The 25144-nt window shown below is 37.6% G+C and overlaps 1 protein-coding gene across 1 annotated transcript in view; it reads left to right on the top strand.

Annotated features, from left to right (window-relative positions):
* NIPBL (NIPBL, cohesin loading factor) overlaps positions 1–25144 on the top strand; it is a 128951-nt gene that overhangs the window by 62345 nt on the left and 41462 nt on the right. The window contains 9 exon segments of the mRNA XM_025213551.1: positions 10602–10784; positions 15183–15386; positions 15635–15706; positions 15806–15895; positions 18933–19036; positions 21148–21234; positions 23313–23544; positions 24187–24338; positions 24719–24799. Of these exon segments, the coding sequence (XP_025069336.1) occupies positions 10602–10784; positions 15183–15386; positions 15635–15706; positions 15806–15895; positions 18933–19036; positions 21148–21234; positions 23313–23544; positions 24187–24338; positions 24719–24799 (1205 nt within the window).

Raw genomic sequence — 25144 nt, 5'->3', positions numbered from 1 at the left:
CCTGCTGGAAGTTCAGAACTGTGTGAGCATCTGAAATGTCAACATTTTTCACTTGTTCAGGATTCTTGTCAGAATTTATAGTTTGATGTTTAAAGACAAAGTAACTTCTGAGTGAGCATTTTCCAAATACATATACTCTATGGGTGTATTATGACGCATGTGCACGTGCTGTTTGCGGCACCTCAAACCACACACAGCACATGTGCACCCATTTGCTGTGCTGCTAATTGGCAGCACAAAAGTTTCTTTTAACACCAGAGATTCCAGTGTACGAAAAACCCCACAAAACCCACCCCTAAAAGAAGTAGCGTGACGCACATGGCAACCTGCTTGGCCAGAACCACACACTAGCTGCTGTCCAGGATTAAAGTGGCCAAGTTGGTGCCACTGCTGCCCTGGGAGGCCCCCAGGACCCCAGGTCCCCTACTCTACCCTACCCTGATTACTTTGCCACACACCGGAGCGTACGTGCAGGGTCATGCCCAGGGAGAAATAGCAGTGGCACAACTATGCCACTGCTGTTTGTCCTGTGCAAAACATGCACCTTAGCACATGTATGCTTGTCGGGAGGCACCCTGTTAAGCTAATCAAGGGGGTTATACTTCTAGTAGGGATTTCATAGAAGTTATAAAAGATACCAGAGAAGGAAACTACTGGTTAGAGTTTGTAACTATTGATCACTATTAACAAAAAATTGTTTTCAGACCTTGTCTTCAATATAAGCTGAACGGGTTTCTCAGAACAAGACATCCTACTTTTAATAAAATTCTGTAATCCTCCTTCCCTCTCCCTTAATGTGGGTTTGGTGATCACATCTTCCCAACCCCAGCCCTGGACTAGAAAGACAGCTGGATGTGTTCCATGCACATTCTCTCTTTCTAGAAGTAAAGAATTCAATAGGGAGGGATGTCTTCTGTGGAGGATGACTGGCATAAAACTTGCCAAAATTACCGTATGTTTGAAGTCTGTGATATTAAAAATTTAAAAGACCTTTCAAGTAATGTCCTGTTCAGTGTTGCATTTGATGGATAAGATCCTCAGCTGGTACAAATAGGTATAATGCCATTAACATCAGTGAAGCTATGCCTGTTAATACCAATTGAGAACCATGTCTGTTTTGATTAAAAGCTTGTGTGGAATCTAGCAAAAGCTTAACAAAGAGGGAGTGTCAGAGTGGGAATTTAAGCAAATTCACAAATAATTAAGGAAGTTAAAGTTGCAAGTTTAAATTTATACGTATTCAAAGTAACATTGCTAGAATAATTTGGTTAAATGTGATGCATTTGAAAGTGCAGAAATTATATTAATTTTTTTTCCAGTTTGCGCTTGAAATACAAGTACATAAATTTATAGTATACAGTGATAAAGTGTGTGTGTATGTGTGTGTATACTCGGCATAAAAACAAAAAAATAGCCTACTTTCTTCTAGCATGTGTTCATTGGTTCATGGTCTGAAAAACTTGTTAGGTATCTGTTAGTCAGAAGTTGATTAAAGTATGAGCAGTAGATGCAAGTGTGTTTTTAAATTCAGGAAGACAGGACTTCACTGGGTTTTATTTGAAAGATTCTTTGCAATTTATAAGTGTTAGTGTTTATTTAGAAATATACTTGTGTGTGCTGTTGCTTTCGTTAGCTATTTGAAGAATTATACCTATTTTTTTAGTGAAAGTTTACCTTCAGCTGAAATTGACCAGAAGAAAGTCTCCTACTTGCCAGTGGTAAATATTATTTTCTGGCTCTCCAGTAACTAATCAATATTTTCAGTCTGTTTTAGATGGCTTCTTTTCATTTCAGAAAGCTTTAATCTGTTGACTTGAAACTTTGGACTTGATTCTGCCCGTATCCAGTTAGAATGTTACCAGTAAATATAATACAAGCTGGATAGAATTTTTGTTTGCTTTTAAATTGCTACTTTTTCATTTTTCAGTTTCTAACTGTTGATATGCTAAGTGTTCCTTGCACAGTAAAATTTGCATTTCAGATTAGACCGTCAACATCCTCCATTGTGTAGTGTATCTGTATACCTCAAAATTGCACCCACTGACTCTTGGGGAAGTGATATTAAAAAAGTTATAACCCTTAAAGTTGAAACTGGGACTGAACAAGCCAGAGAGATTGAATTGTCTGTGTGGTAAGTATAGGACTTTAGAAAAGGGTCTTCAGAGAGTCTGACATAGTAATTAGGTGGCTAAAGGTTACATGCCATGGTCACTGAGGCTGCATACACATGTTCAAATGATTTGAGAGAATTCTCCTGTGTTTATTTTCCTGCTAGAAAAACCTTAGTAAGAACCTTGAACAGATATTTGAATGGTGATCCCCTGAGAACAGAGAACTGATACTGTGCTGATGCTGCATGGCCTGGCATCCCTGTGCACACATCTCATTGTATTCTGCAGGCTCCCTCCATCTACCTGGAGACAGGTGGCTGCACTGCAGTGCACAGGACAGCCCTTATTGGCTGATCCAGACTGCTCAGGGTCAGCCTGTGCCTCCCTGCAGCACACTGGGGATTGAGATGGGTCATGTGCTGCTGAAGCTGTAGGCTCGAGCCCAAGTGATGCACTGTCTCTCTGGAAGTAGGGTGAGGATCAAAGCAGCTTGAGTTTCTGGAAGACTGCTGCAGTTCATCTCAGAAGGAAACATGTACAGGCATTCACTGTCTCAGGAGAACTTCTCCTGGAAGCAATTAAACCGTGGTTCGTCTTGGGTTATTTTTCTCCCAGAGTGGCCATTTTTGCTCTTGGAGAAAAATCCTGAACATCTGTAAACTTATGGTTTCTACTGGGAGAGCAGCAACTGAATGTAAAAACTGAATGTCTGTACATGGCCTGAATCTGAACAACACTGACATGCCATGAGTTCAGACCCTCTCTTTGTATATCCTTTGTCCACATTCCTTAGGAGGTTTTTTTTAGCAGTTTTGCCTTTAGATTAAAATTTCTGTTTTTAAGAATATAAACAGTGCCATAAACGCCACATGTAGACTCTGATATTATTTTTAGACCATTCTTGAGGAAATTAGCAGTAATCATAAAAGATGTTCATAGTAATAAAAGCAGTAGAGAGGATAATAGAACTATGATTCAATTATGATTCTTCATTTGCTGAAGAATGGAAATGTGTGGAAACATAGGAAAGAGAATTTTTAGTGAACAGAGATGAGGATTATGGATCGGTTCGGGAATGTGAGGAGGAAGTGTTAGGATAGTGTAGGCCAGGAGGGTTATAGGCATGGGGGTTGTGTCCCTTTTCTACCTTCTGTTACTTGGAGAATATACCCTAAACAGTGACTTTTAGTCATGTAAGGGATGATTTAAACACTGTTTTCCCAATGTTCTTCTCTGTTACCTTTGTCATGTTGGTCCCTTTCCAGCCTCCCTCTCTGAGCAGCAACCACAGTGTGAGCAGGAATCTGCACTTATTGTACAACAGAAAAAAGTCTAAGTGCTGTGAGAATAAACTTGTCAGTTGACATTATTCTAAGAATTATATATAATTCTGAGGATCAACACAACGGTAAAGTCAAATAGCAGCAAACTTCTCTTGTGCTCTCCAGTCTTTAAATATTTTGAGTTATTCGTTGTTTCATAAAATAAATCCTGTTCATACTGCAAAATGGAATTATACTTTAATCCCATCAAGGGGTAAAAGAATTATAATAGGATTTACTAGCTATTATAGGATTGTACAGGCATCTTCTAATGAATTGTTCCAAATGCTACACTAATATTTTTATTTTAACAAGTGGAAATGTGATGCATTTTAACATAGAATTTTCTTTGTCTTTTGTGTAAGGTAATAGTTGCATATAAACAGTCATAATATCTAGGCATTACCTAAATATGTAATATTTTATAATTACAATAATATTTTTGTACTTCAATTTTAAGTAATGCGATATGTGTGGAATACTAGAAAGGTTGTATGAAGGCTGGCATAGAACACAATCTTTTCTGGAAAAAAAGCTCTAAAGACAGCTTCAACTAAAAATCCAATCTATACAAAAAGCTCCACCAATTAATATGTAAAATATAATTGGTAAACTATGTCAGTTAAAGTATGATGCTTCACTTAACTTATTTTTGGTTTTTATAAATAGTGCACAGAAATGGAAAAAGATAATAAGTTAAAGGGATTTCATCAACTTAAAATCTAATTGACTTCTAATTCTAAATAGACACTTCATCTGCTTGTCCTTGTACATATTCTACTTGGGATATTTGATACAGATTTGACCAGATATGTCTGTAGAGGCTGGCCTCTTTTTCTTAACCATCCTCATGTCTCTAGCCAGCTGTGTAGAAGGTGAAGCCAATCCCACTAATTATTGTTTCCTTTTTGCTGCCTATAAAATTAACATGCCCTGCTTCATATTTTGTGCAGCCCTCTTTCAAATAGTAGGTATTTAGTTTAGAAAAGTGTTAGGAATTTTTACAGTGAAGATTATATTTTATATGTCTTCTGTTACACAAGAGGTAACTACTTGTTGTCTGATCATAAATCCTTGATGTTTAAGAATTGCCCAATGTGTGAGGCGGTTTAATATCTAATAGGTGTGTGTGTGTGTCTATATAGATATAGATATATCTGCGTGTGTGTATATGCATCTAGATAGATGCGCGCGCGCGCACACACACACACACACACAGGTTTCCCTTGCTCTGTTGTACATGCGTTCCTGCAAAACTACGCATAACTTGAATTTGCATAAAGGGAACCCACTTTACAAAGTAACAAATAGGGATATGTTCCAAGACCTCAACTGTACTGACCCCCAAATCTATTTCTACCACTTCTGCAAGACAATTTTGGTAATCACCAACAGCAGAGAGGGGTAGAAGATAAGTTAGCAGGATGCTTAGAAGCCATAATGGGGATGGCAACTAGAAACATGTCGCAGACAACGAGCGAGGAGCACAGACCACACAGGAGACTATTTTGGTGCACGTCACTCCCACAATGCACCGCACAAAGCAGCTGACTGCAGGCTTCCACCACACCAATCTCATAAGAGTGAATTTACCTTGCATATAACATATTTTTGGTATAAAAAGGGTCATTGCATAAGAGCGAATTTGCACGTACAGAACCCGCATAAAGCGAGGGAAACCTGTATATGTGTGTGTATATGCTTTGGGTCAAGGGTATGTCGTGGATTGATATCGGTGGCTGTGTACAGCCATTGTTTCTCCTGGAAGAGTTCCAGCTCTCCCAAGAGAAATCATTATAGATGTTCAGGCTTTTTCTCCCAGAAAATGGCTATTCCAGGAGAAAAATAACTTGGTTAACAACCTAGGGTTAAATCACTTCCAGGACAGTTTTTTTCTGAGAGTGTGAATGTCTATACATGCTGTGTAAATCAGTCTCAAAGAACAAAGAGTAAACAGAATCTTGTCTAGCTATCTTTTTGTTGGAGATTTTGATGTGCCCCGGTTCTGATCGTCTTTCTAGGGGCAGAAATATCTAATTATACTTCTTCAAGTGCTTTAAATTCTTCATCGGTAAATGTTGTTGTGAGGGCCAAAAATGGGTCACCTTACTGACTCTTCTCTGCTCTCATTTGTTTCTCCTTTCCTGATGAGGTGGCATCCACTGCAGATAACGGGAGGCATTCTAGCACCTGAAAAGGAAAATTGCATCTGCTTTAGAGATTTGTCAAGCTAGTTCATGGCAAATCTCTCAGACTTCTCAATGTTTTTCACAGTTGTGTACCAAATTTTTTTGCTTGCTAAACTGTTGGGGAAGACTGCTAAGAAATTAGAAGTATAGCAGGAAAAATTTTCCCCTTGACTTGCAAATGAGGATTGCAAAATAACTATTAATTGGAACATGAATAACAAAAAACATTAGTGCCATGGAACTTGAATAGGGACTACAAGTGTGTCATTGCTGAGGGTCAGGTTGTGACTGAATGCAGTAACTCTGAATGCAGGTTGTACCTCTGAATGCAGCAGGCACAACCTCCAGTTATATGACTTTTTTAACTATGCATAGAAATCAAGTTAATTTCCTTTGCAATGCCTAAGAAAATACAAATAGCAATCAATTAAGGACCTTCCTTTTGGGATTGTAATGTGTTCTGTCTTGAGACATGTAAAGCATTGTGTTCTTAAGGACTCAAGGGGTAACCCTGAGGTCTTTAGGCATTTATACACCTGCTTCTTAATAGAAGCAATGTAAGATTGAGCCTTCCGAGAGATTCATTGATTACATCCATTGGTGGTTTATCTTATTAGAAGGGATCCTGGTTTTCTCTGATAAAAAAAATTCCAAAATTCTCTGCTTTAAAAACCCCTCCAAAATCCACACTTTTCTGTAATTAAAACAAAATGCCACTATATATATTTTTGGATTTCTTTTTAATCAGAGAATTTTGGATTTTTTTTATCAGAGAAAACCAGGATCTCTGCTTATTAGCCACATTTAACTAATAGGTAGCAGGTGTGTCTGCTTGTTTGACAGCAGACTACTTATCTGTATTTATCTTTCTGTCCCATCCTCTTTAGATGGGTACTGCATATACCATTTTTGTCTTTTCTTGGAGCATGTTGACCCCACCTAGTGATAGCTTTAGAAATGGTAGATGCGCCATGCAGTTCTGCTTCCTTCCCTACCCTCAAACACCGTCTTCATGTCAATTAGTAAACTCATTTTTGGAGAGCATGATTGCGTCATAAAGTTCAAGCATTTCTCACACTTCAGTGGAAGATGACTTTTACTGAGGTGTGAATAGTTTTACTTGTGATATTTTCTCATTCTCAAACAAAGAGGAAGACATTGATAGCTAAAACAGATAAACACTAAACTAATTTCCAGAGTTTAAATTCAGTATGGGATCCCTTACCATTCCATCACCATATCCATATAATTGGTTTTACTGCTTTTCATTGGCTTCTAAATCTGTTTTCACATTGCAATCTACATGACTCCTGGATGATGTCAGTATCTAAGGTTTCTAGTGAGACTACCATTACCAGTGCAGGATACTTCTTCCATTTGGCCTGTTGGCAGCTCCATGTGTGTTTATGAAGTGCCTTATAATAGTGCTGCTTCCTTCAGGAAGATGGGAATCCAAATGATCCTGTATTTAGATGACTCATTTTTTTGCAGGGTAGTGTAAGGTGTAAGATTCTTCTTTTGTTTTACCAACTTGGACTAAAATAAATAAGGTCAACTCAGCATTGACCCAAGCAGAAACAATAAAGTTTATTGAGGCTGTTCTGGACTCCTGGACAGTAATGATCTACCTCAAGAAAACATTTCCATTTGCATTCAAGTGATATACCCATTTGTAATTTACCTCAGAACATCAGTAAAGCATATCCCAGGCATCTGGAGCATGTAGTATCTTTCACCTTTTTAATACAGAATACTGTATTTCGCCTGGGTTGCTAGCAGACTGTGATGAAGTTGCTTGAATTGTCATCTGCACACGGTGGTTCATATTCCAAAATGAATGAAATACTGCAGAAGGTGTAATCCACTTTCTCTCTCTCTCTCTCTCTCTCTCTCTCTCTCATAGGTTTTTTTTTCTTTTAAAGTCCTTGTCTTTTTTTTCCTGCTTTATACTGAATAAAGGCCTGAACATTTTTTTTGTTTTTTAATAAAAATGGGGAATTAAACTTGTATTCTAGCATAATTTAACCTGGCTGACCCGTCTATTCAAGAATTAAACTGGAATATTGCAAAAGATTTGAAATCTGAATAGTTAAGAAGGAAATGGAAGTTGACATTTTAAACTGAAAAATTTAAACCTTTTTTAGTTGTTTTTAATTTGAATGTTAAGATTATGCTGGGTGGATTGATTTATTTCTGAAGATTTAGCATCTGCCTTCTCAAGGGAGATGGTCATCCCCCAAAACAGGGCCAGAGTAAAAATGTTAATCCCCTTCTCTTCCCCTCCACCCCACCCTTTTTTTTTCTTTTTAAGAAAAGAAAGAAAAAGTCTGGTCATTTATTTTTTTTTTTTTTTAAATGAGGCCACCCGTGTACACGAGAAGTAAAAGTAGGTGCACACCCTCTTCTGTAAATTCTTTTCGAGACATCTTGAAAATCTGAACGTTATATTTTAAAATAAAAACAATTACAATGTGGTTTATAAGTTAAATATGTATTTCAGGTGACGGAATTCTTGCCAAGGTATGTAAGGTATTTCTAAAGATCACTATTGATCCATTGTTTTTTCTGGTTCACACTCTTAAGCAGTCTGCCATCATCATGTTAAATGCTTGTAGTGCAAATGAATGAGCAAAGACTTTAGATTGAGCTACAAAAAGCAGCTGCTTATGGATTTGCATAACTTTTGGGCAACCATATGATCTTGCTGTTTGTTCCCTATTTTTCCTAATCCCTTTCTTCATCCTCATCTTCTTGTAGCTGCTCTTTGCTAAACCTTTATTTAGAACTCAGTCCTCCAACACCTTCATACCCTGTGAGGAGATCAGTTGACTTCAATAAAAGTCCTACTTTACACAGATGATATAAAGTTTTTTACATGTGTAGAAATCTTACAGTCAAAAGAACTCCCCAAAACCTGACACTGAGCCCAATGCATGCCCAGAAGAGGCATTGCAGTAGTTGGACCTGGTTTGCCCAACGTCTGTATAGATTGGATGCTTCAGTAGGGCTTTTTTTGGCGCTTTTATTTGATAGCTTATTGAATCAACTGTTAGATAAAAGTACTAAAAACCCCTGCTGAAGCTCCTGATCTGTACAAATGCTGCAGAGCTGTGTCAAAATAATGCATTGCTGCTTCTGGTAAAGTGTGGTTTTAGGGTTTTTTTTTTAAACTTTTGCAGACAGCCACGGGGTCAGGACCTATAACCCTTTAAGGCAAGGAGTGTGCCTTAAATGAGCGTTTTAGTCAAGTACTTAAGTTCTAAACAAATAACATGTTGTGGGGAAAATCTCTCACTGTAACAATATAAATCATGTTCTACATGTTCTTTTAAAAAACCAGAAAATCTGTCTTGCTATCAGTTTCACTATACAAATATCTCCATGCAGAATTCGCAGGTATTGCCAGGTAGTACTTGATGGATTACGACGTGAATCCTTGTGCTCTGACCCCCGTAGCAGATGGGGTACAATGAAAGACCTTACAAAGTACAATAAACTAGCACAAGCATGTGTAACAAAATGGTCAAATGTGGAGTAGAGATGCAAGAAGAAGAATCTTAAAACAAAGAGATTTGAAATAAAATACTGGTAAAATAGTCATTTCCATAAAATGAATAACTCAAAATATTGAAGGACTTCAGAACACAAGCAAAGTTTGCTGCTACTTGACATCACTGTTTATAGCTGCCGTCTTCAGATGTAGGGAATGGAGGAGGCCAGTTAGAAATACTGGCCAGCATTTTTCTAAATATGTATTTTTTAATTTATTGAAGTTGTGGTGATCAAAATCTGTTTTCTAGATTCCTTTCTAAGAAATATAAGCCATTAAAGAAAAATGGCTTTTTTAATTGGGAGATGGACAGTTTGTGAAGTACGTTTTAAAACTAATAACTGTCCGAATGTTGTGTATGTTGTTAGAATATTTGTAATCCCCGGAAGCTGGTTTCTTTTAGGTGTGTATGTATTTATATAAAATAAGTCTTTAATATTCTTCAAAACAAGTCTTCTCGCTACGGAATCATGTTCTAGTCATACAGGAGTAAAACAGAATGGCTATGGTAGTTACCTTTTTGTGGAAAACGATCAATATCTGCTGTGACGATCTTTAGCATTCTAAAGAATAAAAATTACTCTTTAACTGTCAGTGTGGCTGACCTTCAGAGTTGTACATTTGGCTCCTACTAGAAAAATGCCAGCAGGTGATATAATCTTTATAGGCCAAAAAAATAAAAGTGACCAGAATGTGAGCTGATAACAATATGTTGCTACATAGTCTGCTACTGAAAAAAAAATATTTGCAGAAAATTATGAACCTGTGTTAGAATCTTTGTGAAAAATAAATAAATAAAATGTAAATGACAAGATAAATGAATAAAAATGAAATTTGTAATATCTGCAGAAGATTTTATTTTCAAACTGTGTAGATGGGAAACAATTGAAGAGGGTCAGTCAAAACCTCTTTCCCCCTCATTTAAGGAAACAACAGTAGAGATGTTGATTGTTCTTTCCCCTACCTACTGATTCAGAGTAGTAGTCCTCTTGTCTGAACTGGCATAAAGTTATATTGCAGAATAAAGAGAAATTATTCTGATGATCCATGTTTAAATCTATGTTGATTTTTTTTTTTAAACATGACTGGAAATACTGAGTTTCAACCAAAGTAAGACTGAATTAGGTGATGGGAATAGAAAGAATCTTTTTTTACAAAGGGAAGTCACTGGCTGAATTTGTATCGCTTGTATACTGGTAAATTTTTTATGTTAAAGGTGATGTATAAAAAAATACAATATGTTAATTTTAATTTGCATCATGGACAAAATGTAAAACTAAACAGGTACTATCAAGTACTTTCAACTATATTCAGGTGTTGAATATTAAATGGGTATTCTGTTTATGATTTGTCCTGGAAAAGGACTGCAATTTGGGGCCTCACTGTTATCTTCTCATGTACATTTACTCTTCTTGATCTTCATTAATAGGTAGCATAGATCAGTCAGTGTTAAAGGAGTTGCCTCCTGAGCTCCTGGCAGAAATTGAATCCACCATGCCACTTTGTGAACGTGTGAAAATGAACAAACGCAAGCGTAGCACAGTTAATGAAAAACCAAAATATGCTGAAATCAGTTCTGATGAAGACAATGACAGTGAAGAAGCTTTTGAATGTAAGTAATACATTGTTCTATTATTACTGCTAAGAAGGGTAACACTTTGCTCTTGCCAACAGATTTCTTAGCTAGCTAGTCTAAATAATATTGAAACAAGGTAACTTTGAAGTCCTGATAACTTTTTTTAAAAGAAAAATTATGAAGTCTTTGTTTAGAAGTCAAATATAACAGACAGCTATCTAGGCTTCTCCCCACACGTGCGCTAAGTTTTCTAATTGTATTGCATGAGAATTCGAGTAAAGAAAAAACAAAAAGTTTAGAAACTACACGATTAACATTCTATGCAAATAATATTGAAAAATAATTTAATTATGTATGCACCTAATTAGTCACCTTGATTAACTTATATGCATACCATATTTCCTTGAATATCAGGCAGCCCCCAATAATTGGGTTCTATAATGGAAATTTATAAATTTGTTGTAATTTTCAAGATATAGAATCTAATTATTGTAGGGATGCTTTGAATTTGTTCCCCTTCCACTGCTACAGCAGGAAAAAATAAATCTGGGGGATCAGGTGACCCCTTTGCCATCTGCCATCACCCAACTTCCTGCTCCTGCAGCCCTTTCCCCCTCTTCCTTACTGTCAGATCCTGCTCTCCCTGAGTACATGTAAGTGAGGGGCAATTTGAAAACACTGACCTTGAAATAAAAATATCTCTAGTAATTTGCATAAAATTACTATAGCTGCCCATAAGCTTAGCTCATCCTTTCACAATTTTAGACAGCCCTTTTCACCAATTTATATATAATATAAACCATGAATGATTAGTTCAAAGACAAAAGGCTCAAGGCTTATGATTTATCATATAGTTCACTGGGCTGGGTCCCAGCAGAGTCAGCAGTGTTTATGGTGACCCCATAGCTCAAGACTGCTCAGTATGTGTATGTACTCCAGATCCCCCCCCCCCCCCCCCCCCCCCCCAGAGGATCCATGTGCTAATTAGTTACCTATTCATGACAGGAGCCAGGTGTTTTTGTTCTGATTCCTAGGATCCACCAAAAATGTATATGGCGATGAGGCACAGGACAACCTGGTCCAGCAACCTCATGGAGGGTGCGGCCATATTACTAACATGCACCAGGCTGAGAGTGGGGGTGACAGGGATTCTTGGCAAACTGTTTGGCTTCCCGTTTGGTAATGTTTGCCAGACATTGAAGGCTAATGAAGAATCAGGAATCATTGGAAATGTGAAAGAAAGGTGCAGTTGTGCTGTGGGAGTGAAGAGGAAGTAAAATGTATTCAGTGTAATGGCGCACTAGGACTTGAAAAAGTCAGCCCTGCGGGAGGCTGTGTGTGATGGGTATCACCATGCAACTTTTTTAGATGGGCTACAGTAAACTATCCTTGTGGTAGGTTCCCTGTGGTATGTTTACCCCATATGGGCCGTGTGTTTTATAGTCATGCTCAGTGTTAGCTGTATTTAATCAACTTCATAGTTGGCTTCCATTACTGAGTACACGCTGCTTTTGGCAGCAGTTTAATGAGAGACAGTTTACTTACATTTATGTGAATATTAGATGAGGGACTCCTCTCCTCCCCCACCATGCTGTTTGGGGCGGGGGCGGAGAGGAGGAAATACACAGGAATACCTTTCAAATACACAGGAAACCTTTCTTGTATTTGAGTAAATATGTAATTCATTTCCAAGGCCTAGTGTTGGACAGTCTTGCTATATAACATCTAAAACTGAGTTTATACATTTCTTACAACAACAGCATGTCTGACAATCTGGACTGCAAAATGTTCCCCTATTTTCCTGGAGCTTTGGAGGCAGAGACCAATAGGTTCATGTAGAGGTGGTTAGATGGATCAGTCAGTTGTCTGGACTTTAGCAGCCCAAGCATCTGCCATTGTGTCACGACATGCAGAATTTAAAGCTGAAAATCTCTCCTAATGTTCCTGATTAGATATACAATAAAACAAGAAATGGAAATTCATGAACTCCTTTTTAAGAGTATTTTCAGACCCATGTATTCTAGGTCTGCCTCTTCTATAATTACTTCTAGCTAAACAGTTTTCAAGATGGCAACCACTGAACTCCATTTTGAATTGGGAGGACAGGCAAGGTGGGTAATCAGTTTTAACCTGATATCAGATGAACTGTCAGTGTCAGAAAACTTCTGTAAGCTACCAGAAGGCATGGTTCCTTGGTTCCAGTAATATCTGTATTGCTTTGTATTCCTGGTGGTCCATGAGTTCAGTTCTTGAATTATGGGACATATTTTTAAATAAGTGTTTAAAAATAATACTTCTTTCTCAGCAGATCAATTTTCCTTGATTATCTACTTAGTACAGTCATAAATAAAGTACTACCTGGGAAGTGTTCCTATTATTCTTCCAAAAATGCAAAGGTAGCTCATACAAAATAACCATTTTTAAAAGTTTGGAGCCTTTCTACTTCACAACTTTCCATGAATCTCAATTAGATGCAAATCTTAAGTGGTGTTTAAAATTCCGTAAGTATTGAGAGAAATTGAGCTAGTGGTCAAGCTTCACATATTCTCCTTAGAAGGTTATGCAAAAGTCTTGTATAAATAAGGACCATCTCTGGGATTCAAAAGGAACACTTTTGAGCGTATAAAATACCAGATTGGCCAGGGTTTTACCTCCCAGTGGAAACCCAAGCAGTATTTTGTCCCCTTCTTTAAGATAGGGGGACAAAATAACTAATAACTAATAACTCCTAGTTGGGTCATGGAATATGGAACCTTAAGGCATGTCATGTGACTATTAATCTTCCTTAAGGCGTAGGGTTAAAAGTAACTTGCCTTAAGGTTCCATATTACAAGGCTTATTGTTTATTATATTGGTAATCTGGAACAGAGAGAAATAGGTAATTAATAAAGTAACAAAATTATAATAATTGATACAACATTATTTGTTAGTGAGAGAGAGAGAGAACCAAAGAACTCCAGAGATCTAAATTAACTAAATCATAGGTGTTAAACTTATCAGGGCCTGTGGATGCAGCACACAAGGCCTATCCTAACACTAAACCAACCCTGGCCCTGTGCGCTGCATGTAATGTGCCCTGCCCCTGTGCAGTGTGACCCAGTCCCAAAACCCGGACTGGCCCTACAATAAGATAAGTTGCATAAGTAATAAGAAGATTTATACCAAGAAAGCTATATAAAGCAGTGGTATAGCTTTTTCTAAGAATACCATCTATAGTTCCAGTTAATCCGTTAAAAAAAAAAAAAAAAAAAAAAAGGTATTGCAGGTCTAATGATGGTTCAGAAAAAAATTGAAAAGATTGGTCAACAATGTGGAAAAAGTCTATTAGGAGAAAGAAAAAAGGGGATTCTCCTTACAAAGTAGCTGCATTAGAAGGGGTATGATAAAAAGTGCATGAAAGAATGAATGGTGTAGAGGAGATAGACTGTTCTCAGTGTTGTTAAAGGTGAACAAAGAATCATTCAGTGAATTTAAACAGGAAGAACTTCAAAACTGTTTTTTTCATACACCGTGTGATAATATTTCAGCGTTCTTGCTTAAGAAAGTAGTTTGTGCTTTAGGTTTAAATCAACTTAAACCACAACGTTTTTGCATTTTTCTCTGAAGTCTCTGGTACTGGTACTGTTAGACAGTATGTAGGACTAAATGGACCAGGAACCTGTTCCAGTATGGAGGTTCTTGCATTCCACTCATTAGCCTTACAGAGCTAACACAACTGTGAGTGAGTGACTTATTGTATTCTTTTCTATTTCTGCTTGGCCTCTTTCAGGCTCAGAGTAGCTTTGGCAAAATTATTTATTAATTACTTATTAGCGCACATATTCTTACAAGTTCAGGAATGTAAGTGAAAACAAGATAAAAAGTCAGTATACACTGATGTAACCAAAGGCAGAATTTTACCTGTAGAACTTTTTATTCTAATCATGCATATCCAGGGTACAACTTTAGCAAACGTATATGCATCAAGTCAGAAAAAATACATGCAAGCTAGTAAAGTGAACAAATTAGATCCAGAAAGTTCTGAGGAAGTTAAATCATCATGAGATTCATTTCTCAGAAAAAAACACACATTGGTTCCTCCAGTCGGGTGAAATAAAGGGCACTTAGCAGGATGCTGTTTTTCTGCATTAGATATTGTGAGAAGTTCTCAAGATGGAAAATTGTAAATGCCTAAATCATTTTCAAAAATGGGATTTAGTTACCTAACTTTGCCAAATTTAGGAATGGATATGTTGTTCAAAAAATTATTTAAAAAAACACAATTCAAGTGTGATATTTTATTATTATGGGTCTATAGTGAAAACTTGCATATGTAATAATTGTACAGTAGAATTTTGCTTACTTTTTGTAAATATAGTAACAATTTCTAGCCATTCTCACAAGTAAAACATGTGGAACTTCATGATTCTCAATGAGAACACGCATTATTTCTAGCTTCTCGGAAAAGACATAAAAAGGACAGAGATGATGATAAAGCCTGGGAGTACGAAGAGCATGATAGAAGAAGTTCAGGTGATCATAGGAGGAGTGGTCATTATCATGAAGGGCGAAGGACTTCTGGTGGTAGCCGGTATCGCAATCGCAGTCCAGAAGACTCGGACATGGATGATTATTCTCCTCCTCCTAGCCTCAGTGAAGGTAATGTATCTGTGTTAAAATATTTTCCTCCAAATTCCTAGTTCGCTACTCCACAGGTTAAGTTGTAGTCTAAATATAATTGCAAATTGTGTATGCTTCTTCTAATATAAACATAACAGATGTCAATAGGCCAGTCTAAACAATGTATTTAATTTTAAACAAGTATTTATCCACCTTTTCAGTACATTTTGAGAAACTTAACAAAAGTATTTGTGCATTTCTTTGTTAACTCTTTATTTGTTTATTAGTGGCTAGAAAAATGAAGAAAAAAGAAAAGCAAAAGAAAAGGAAAGCCTATGAACCTAAATTAACCCCTGAAGGTAAGTAGTTTTTAGGTTTCCATTTGTTTTCATTCTTCAGTTTTTATGATATATTTTGTATATAGCATAGCTACATAAGCTTTGCTTTTGTCCCACCAGAAATGATGGATTCTTCAACTTTTAAACGGTTTACTGCTTCAATCGAAAATATTTTGGAAAATTTGGAAGACATGGATTTTACTGCCTTTGGTAATGTGTCTAAAATTTGCCAGCTACTGTTTTTTAGAAAATTTGCATTGTGGTATTTTGTCAGAATCCCTTCTTTGCACCTTTGTCACAGTCTTTCTTCTTTTTGATTGCCATCTTTGTTAAGTTTCCTCTTTTTCCTTCAATTATTGTTCTTTGCAAGACCCAGGGCAGTCATGGAACAGATACATCCTTGCCTATTAGGGTGGGAAGGATTATAATCCTGCCTGGGCCATAAGAAGGTTTGTGTATGTGATGGCCCCTCGATGGGTAGGGTGTGCTTGATTAGCTCAGGCAGTAGAGGACCTGTACTTTTAAATCCGTAGATCACAGGTTCAGTCCCCGCTACCAGCAACTACCCATCTTGGGGGCATCACACTGCAAATAAGGTTCCTATGTGGATGACAGCTATGTAACACAGCATGTGTGGATGGGTCAACAATAGTGAGGATTTGAAGTCATTTCAGTGTGTTTAGGACAGTGGTACTCGGCCTCTCTAACCCTGCAGGCTGGATGAGTAGCTCAGAGCCAGTTTGCAGGCTGGATCCCACATTCAGGGTCAGCCAATGGGTATGAACCTGTGCCCCTGATCTGGCTGTCATGTGACCACATACCAGCACCAGCTGGAGTGCACAGTCATGTCATCCAGATTGCAGGGCTGCCCAGAGGTCCAGAAATTTGGTGGTGGGAGAGTAGTGGCAGTGTTACTTCTTGTAGCTCTGGGAGCAATTGATGCTGCTCTTGCTCCCCGCTGCCAAATTTTCACTCATAGGGAGCCCCATGGGCTCTGTGACATGGCTTTGCTGTCTGATGGTTGAATACCACTGGTTTAGGACTGTTAGATGCAAGGCACCCTTCAGAAAATGCAACTCTTAGCTAGCTTTCACTCATTTTTTGATTACAGAAAAATATAACAATTATTCTGTTGCAGAGAACTCAGAAAGAACACAACAGGTCACACTGTTTTTGACACTATGCATTCTTGTTTTAAATCCCTGGGTTTATCTTGTGAATTATATGTAGGTTTTTTCACCCCTAACAGTGCCAAAATTGTGTGGTACCTTTAAAAGGCTCTTGGGGCACCCCAGGGAAGGAACTACTGTTTTGAGAGAATACCTCTGATTGGCAATTTGTAAGATTTGTCTCAGAAATCTCTCTGCTTGAAACTGGCTTGAACCCAAGATTTGTTACATAATTGTTTTTTACAGTACCACTTTAGTATTGACATATTTATGTGGTAGATAATGTTCTAGGTCTATTCCAGTTCATATCTTTATGCAAACAAATAAACAAATCTTACGAGTTCTGCAGCCTGTGAATAGAATTAGCAGGTTTGGGGATTACTGAAGGGATTATAACTAGGAATTTTCTCCCATCATTTTTCATTTTTGAAAATAATTAATTGGAATGGAGCCTACCATATTTACCCAAATCCAAAAGGACTTCAAATTTAGGAGAACTTCCTCCACTAGTTAGATTGTATACATGGAAAATAATATGTTTGTGATATTTTTCCATGTATAGAGTCTTATTAGTGGAAGACCATCCTAAATTTGCCTCCCAGTACTGCTGCAGCAGAGAAAGCAGCAGCAGAGGTGAGGAGCCAGACCCCCATCCCTTGCTCCCTTGCCCCTTACTCTCCCTAACATGCACCCCCTTCTGCCAGCTCCCTTGCCTCTATGCCTGTGCCTGCCCCCCTGCCCTTTGCCTCCCTATGCCTGATTCTGCCCTGCACCTCCTGCCCCCCTTGCACCTTGCCCCTACATCTCCTGTCACCCCCTGAAGCCTGCCGTCCCCCCACACTCCCTGTCCCTCTGCCTGTCCCAGGTCCCTACCACCTGTACCCCTCCTCCCCACACACCTGTCTTCTGGTACAGCTCTGCTCTCTGTCTCTGGGGCAGTCAGCAGCAGGGGCCTCAACCCAGCCCACTAAGGAAAAATGGCAGTAGCACCCAGCTGGGCTGGGGCAGGAGGGACTAGAGTTGGAGCAGAAGGTAAGAGGGGGAGGGGCAGCTGTGGGAGGCAGGCAGGGAGTAATGGGGGGCAGGCATTAGGGACAGGTGGCAAGAGATGTAGCGGCGAGCTGCAAGTTTCCCCCTTGGCCACATGCGCTCTCCCAATAAGCCATTCTGGCCTGGGGCAGCAGTGGCTCAGCTCCACTTCAGCCCTGAGCCTGGGGCCAAAACTGGAGCTGAACTGCTGTCTGCCCTGAGCCAGCTCTTGAATCCAAGATGAGGTGTCATTCCCCCCACCCCCCAATGCTGTGAGAACAAACCTCGTTTTGGATTCAAGTAAACACGGTATTTGGGAAAGAGAAAGTTTATCCCAGTGCTCCAGATTAGAAAGTTTTGCATTTTTTTTAAACATTCACATTTCAATACTTGTGAAGCAACATTTCTATTTTCTGTTTTAAAAGTCAAAATTGAATTATGATGTTTTGAGGTACCCGGTCTGATCATTCCCCCCCCCCCCAATTACTGACTCACAATAAGTTGATATTTTTGTCTTGCTTCGGTAACGTTTTTCAAAATTATAAATTCTCAGGGGATTGGGAAGACTCTTTCCTGCTCAGCTTTAGTTATAGCCTTAGACAATTAAATATTTGGAAATTTCTTATTGAATTTTAATTTTATTTTTCTCTAAATCATTTAATGTAGCATTATACGTGTATTTCTTTAGTTTTGCTTTGTTTGAAGTAAATCAGTACTCTGATAAGTAAAATAAACCATTCATTATCACTGGCTATTTTATTACACTTTTAAAAAATGTTATACCTTCTTAAAGCCTAGAGTTTTTATAAAATTATTTTTAAATTAGATTCTTAAATCCATATTTGTGCACCTAAGTAAACTATTTTTTAAATACTACTAAAGTGGCAGCAGCTTTAGTAAGTTAATGCAAGTTGTTAGGCACTACACATTGGAAAACCAGGTCAGTTCTTTAGTAGCCATATGTTAGGTACATATTTTTAAAAATCATGAATGAAGAATACTGCTTACATGTTTTGAAACCTTAGAAAATGTGATGCAATCTTTTAAAGGTGATGATGATGAGATTCCACAGGAGTTGCTACTGGGAAAACATCAGCTTAATGAACTGGGGAGTGAATCTGCGAAAATTAAGGCAATGGGCATAATGGACAAGGTATGATCTTTTTAAATGTACAAAAGGGTTTCATGTGAAATATATGAAAAGCATTCCTCTATAAATTTTCAGTAATGTCTGCCTCAGTTCTCCTTGTTTTGGGTGTTAGTCTTGAGTATTCACTGTTGCGCTGCGTAGTGGTGAGTTAGATAGGACACAGTCAGAGGTCTCTTTCACAGCAAGTCATCTGTTTATTAGGAAAATAGTAGACTTCCATCCAGCATCTCATCAGATTGCCCTTCCTCCGATCTTAGTAGCCTTGCATCCCTTTTATTGTAAATAGTGTGCAGCCCAGGAGCGGAACACAGCATCTGTGCTACCAGTAGCCTGTGGTTTCTTTTTCATGCCCTCCTGTTTTTCAGGGTTTGTCCTATTTGATGCAGGATATCAGATTTTTAAGGCCTCCATTCTTCTATTCTGAGTGTCTGGTCCAGAGACCCAAGGCTCTGGGCAGTCTGCTGTCAAACTCAGCCCTTTTCCAAGTGTCTCTCTCTCTCTCTCTCTTTCAGGATCGAAGTGATCTTTCACAATTCTTATGAAGCCTCTGGATTCTTTACTATGGAAACCCGTTTCCAGGATTCTGTGTAGCCACCTTTCTGACCTTTTACTCAGTTTATCACCCTTCCCAAATCCCTCTTTTCTGGGTTGAGTGCTTCTCCCCTGATATTCCCATGCCTCAGCGCTTGTTTCTCTAAAAGTCTGTCTAGGCCTCACTTTCTGCTTCATACAGAATACATCTACATGTGCACTTTACTGCAGAGTAGACTAATTAGCTCCTCAGTAAAGCATCACCATCTACATGTGCGCCAGTATGAGGGCACAGTAAATTAATTAACTTTGTCATAAGATAGTACTCCCCCAATACTGTCTTACAGCAGAGCACTTATGTGCACTAAAACGCACATGTCGAGGGTGATGGGCTGTCTGGGGCACAAGGGTGCTAAAGTGTGGAGGCTGCCTGCCACCTAGCCCCAGACTTCAGCCCCCTTGTGCCACAGCCAGCCCCACCGCTGCCCAAACCCAGAGTTTGGGGCTGACCCCCCAGACCCACTGCCAGTCCAGAGCTGCTCCGCCCAAGCTCAAAGTACTGTGGTCTCAGGCACACGTGTAGTCACTGCACCGGGAGCAGTTGACTCTAGTGCAGACTGCACTGGAATTTATTGTTCCACCTTAATTTCATGTGTAGATGCACTCAGACAACAACAGCGGCTCTTTCAAAACTTAGCTGTGGCCATGTGCTCCTTAAAGTCATTTCAGATCTATATTCCCCTAAATCTTACTCTTTACAGTTGTCCCAGTAATTCCAGTTCTTACATGACCCAGAATGCTCCTCTAATTTCATGGCATTAAGTTTTATAGAATATTAGTAGGCTTCTTAAGGCTACTTTTGCTCATCATAATCCTTCTTCAGAGGTTAATAATAGGTTGAGAATAAAGCTCATGTACACCAAAGCTGATGAAATTATATTTGTGTTTGTCAGTAAACCTAACATTGCAAGACTTTCTCCAGCTACACAGGTTTTATTTTTAATAGTTAGCTTTGGTAAATTCTGATTTTTAGTACCATAAGCAGAATAATATATCCTATGGTTTTACTTGTTGGAAATATAATCTGGAACATTTTTATGAGAAATGTTAATGTTTATGAGAAATGTTAATTTATGTTAATTAAACATAAAATATAACTCAGGTGCTTGAAATTACATTTAGAAAAATCCAGTGAATTTGTATTCTAAAACTGATTTCATACTAAGGTTTGTTCAAGTTTTTAATAATTGCATCTCAAATGATAAACTACGTAGATATTCCTAATACCTTGTCCTGTGTGGTATAAAAAAGAAGGCTAAAAGAATGTTCTTGTTTTTTATTAGCATTATATTTTGCCTAATGTTTAGCTTTATCAGCTTAATATCATGGACTCATTCTGCTGAAAACTGAACAAATCTAGGCTCAGTCCCTGTCCCAAAGTGCTTACAAATTTGCCCTTTAACAGCAGAATTATCTTGCGTGCTGTTTTCCGTGTACACACTTTTCTGTACCATCTGCAGATAATTTGTTCATACTTTTTCAGTTGATTTATACAAGTGTGTTTTCTTATTTTCCTATTTTAGCTGTCAACAGATAAAACAGTGAAAGTCCTGAACATCTTGGAAAAGAATATTCAAGATGGCTCAAAGCTTTCAACATTACTAAATCATGTAAGTTTCAAATCATATTCATTGGCATCGCTACGATGTTAGAAATGTTACTGTTATTTTTAATCTTGTTTGTTCACAGTCCAAAGTCTCATTTATAATCGTAAGTGACTTCTACTTTAATCAACATATAATTGATAAAGTGTCGTATTTTAAGGGTTGTTGTAATTTTCCAAATCTTTCTTATGCAGTTCAATAAGTAGTAGCTAATACTTGCTTAATTACATTGTTTTTATATTGTGTTCTTTTTTTATGCAATATGTATGAGAATCAGAGTGGTTTATTTGTCTTTTTACTGGTTTTAGTTTTAACGTATTGCTGTCACCTGAGAGTTTCCTTAACACCTGCATAACTTGTAACTGGCATAACTTTGATATAGGTCAGTAAAACTTTTAAGTATGCCAGGAACAAAACAAAGCTTTTTTGCAAATATTTTCTGCCACCTAAGATGAGTGAGATTTCTCCTTCTCCTTTTACAGTTTAAGACAGATAAGCACAAGATTTTCATTATAACAGCTTCACTTTTAAATTAACCTATTGACCTACTAGTGGGTTAGTGGGGAGCAGGACATCACCCTAATGCACCCTACTTTTCTACTGTCTGCACTCTTCTTTGAGAGCAAAGAGCTATTTCCGCCACTAAGGCTGCTCCTCCAGTGACTTTCTAATACCAGCAACCAGCGCTACATGGAACTGTAGCCCCTCCTGCTGACATCAGGAGTGTGTGAGGAAGGTGCAGGGGGGAAGCAGTACAGCCCAGTGACCCTACATATATATGCATACTTGCCTGCACATGCCAGAGTACATGGGTGCCAGGATGTGGGGAACAGCTATAGGCACCACTTGTCTGTGGCATGCTGAGGTGCTTGATACTGGGACAGAGGAGAAGCAATTGTTTACTTCCTGGCACAGGGGTCAGGCACCATGTCACCCTTGGAAGGGTCTATTGACACCCTGGGGAGCTGCATCACTGTGGCAGAGAATCACTGGTCTAGTGGCCCCAGTCAGGTTTATGGACCATTGTGCTATACCCTATGTATATACCCTGTCTTGAACTTAATCTAAATAGATAAATCAGAGAAATTTGATATTAAGCCTATTCAATTCTGTGTGTTCAAAGAAGGTTCAAAAGGTAGAAAGCAAAGATTATCCTCAGTTACAGGGGTGTAGGTTGTAGCCATGTTGGTCTAAGGACATAGGCAGACAAGGTCCTTTGGGTGAATCTGATATCTTTTAATTATGTTTTTGAACCCAAAAGCTTGCTGAAAAATTGTTTTCCAGTTATTTAAGTTGGTGTAATAAAAGATATCAGATTCACCCAAAGAACCTTGTCTGCCAAGATTATCCTCATGATTTCCATGTGGCTTGCAAAAGTCTTTCTGCATTAGAGTTCCATCTAGTGGTGAAAATATAAATTGGTCAAAGCCAAAATGAGGAATTACTAGATCAGGGGATAGAATTTTTCCTTGAGGTAGTCCAGTCTTTGCTAGTGAATAGAGAAATCTCTTTCCATATTAGCCTTGAAATAATAAACTTTGTGCCTCTCAAGGTGACTTTGTCCTTGATACCTTAGGTTAATTTAAATAAGAGGCAAGGATTTCTCAGAGTGATATCTTTTATTGGACCAACTGTATAGTTGGGAATGAATTAGAAAAGCTTTCAAATGCAAGACATTCTTCATCAGGTCTTGCATGCAGAATCTTGGCTAATTCTATTCCAACTATACAGTTGGTCCAATAAAATATATCGCTCAAAAAAATCCTTGCTTTTTGCATAATTGCTGGACTGTTATATTTACAGCATCACACTAACACTACCAGTAATTTAGGGAGGCATTATTGATATTAATTCTAATTTTCAGCAACAAAATGGAACATACATTTATAAAATTGGGACAGTACTCTGATTATATAGATCATACATCATTTAGTATATTTTTAATAATATAAATTTGCTTTTTTTTTTTTAGTAAGGTTAAGTAATCTGCCATATAATATTAAAGTCAAATTTAATTTTGTTTCTAAATGCATTCTTTTTTTAAAAAATAGTTCATTCAAACTTTCTTTTTTCCTCTTTTGTAGAACAATGACACTGAAGATGAGGAAAGATTGTGGAGAGATCTTATTATGGAGAGAGTCACAAAATCTGCTGATGCTTGCCTTACAGCTATCAACATTATGACATCACCCAATATGCCTAAAGCTGTATATATTGAGGATGTAATAGAAAGAGTTATTCAGTACACTAAATTTCATCTGCAGAACACACTTTATCCTCAGTATGATCCTGTTTACAGGGTGGATCCTCATGGTGGTTAGTATAATGATACAAATATGAGAGGTTCTGAGTCAGTCCTTTCTAGTATGGCATAAAGCAGGTGCTTCTGATTTGAGGAAGACAAATTTAGTTTAAAATAACAGGGTGGATAAAGCCCGTCTTCCTGTGACCCAAGCAGTAACAAAGGACTATCAATGAATACTGAAATAACAGAAATTAGCTATCTGGGCCAAGATGTTTTTTATAGTTTATATTTAAGGCTGGCACCTGTGTTTGTCATGTCCATGAATTAAGCGGTCTGCTTTTCTTAATCCCAGAATATTTGTCAGCTTCCATTTATTTAAGGGAGAACTGCTTGATACTGTACACTTTTGAAAATCAGACCACTTGACCACGTACATGATGCATGTAACTTTCTAAATTTAGGGACCTCCTTAAAGATCTTGTTTCTAAAATCTACAACTATTATAATAAATTATCTTCAGTGGGAAATCCTTGTTTTCCAAATTCATACCTTTAAACAAGATTATTTTTGTTTTTTAGCATTTATGTTAATAACATGAAAAAAGTTGGTTTCTTAAGGGCCGTTTTAAAAACTCTCCTGTTCCTAATATTGACTGAAAAGTAACCGAAGAACTGGAAAATATAAAGCATTGTATGTATTTTATTATTTTCTAGGAGGCGTGTTAAGTTCAAAAGCAAAGCGTGCCAAGTGTTCCACCCACAAACAGAGGGTTATTGTGATGCTGTATAACAAAGTTTGTGACATTGTTAGCAGTTTGTCAGAGTTGCTAGAGATACAACTCCTCACTGATACAACTATTCTTCAGGCAAGTTAAACTGGAAGAATTTCCTTCTGAAAATGTATTGTGATTCGAATATTTGACTGTCTCAGGGAATAACATTAAATGTAAACCTGACGCAATTTATTTAATCACTTCATTATTTAAATTATAATGTTAGTGATTTAAAATATGTAATATTAATAGTAACTGGACTACATATTTTATAAGCCAACTTTAAACAGAAAATAAACATTTGATTTGATTAAATCTTTATTATACTTATTAAAAATTCAAAATAATATTATGAAATGTGTCCTTTAACTTCAGAGAGTGGGGAAAATAGAATTTACCTGGGAAATAAACAGCTTAAAATATTAATTTAGCAGAAAGAATATGTATTTATAGTAATTTATTATTGTTGACAGGTATCATCAATGGGGATAACACCTTTTTTTGTAGAAAATGTCAGTGAACTCCAGTTATGCGCCATCAAACTAGTGACTGCAGTAAGTTCTTTTTAATCTCTGAACAAATTTTAAGATTAGGCTTCCTTAGAGTTTTAAAAATAAAGCTTATATAAAGGATATAGCCATTAGGCCCTCCATCTTATCTCTATACCAGTGCAGACACATGCCTTATATTTTATATTACAAAACAAAATTAAAAGCTGTTGTGTCTTTATCTTGGTTAAGTGGTGCACTATTATTTAAAAATATTAATAAGAAAAAATGGTCCCGTCTCCTACCCTGTCTTCAGTTCTCAAAGGAATAATAGCAATATGTTTTGCGTTAAAGTATTTATAGGGATTGGTTTTTTATTTTTCATCACCGTGGTTTGAGTGTATGCAGTAG

Source organism: Alligator sinensis, unplaced genomic scaffold (assembly GCF_000455745.1).
Source record: "Alligator sinensis unplaced genomic scaffold, ASM45574v1 scaffold175_1, whole genome shotgun sequence".
NCBI lineage: Eukaryota > Metazoa > Chordata > Crocodylia > Alligatoridae > Alligator > Alligator sinensis.
Note: the sequence above shows the minus strand (reverse complement) of the source record. Positions and strands in the feature narration are given on the sequence as shown.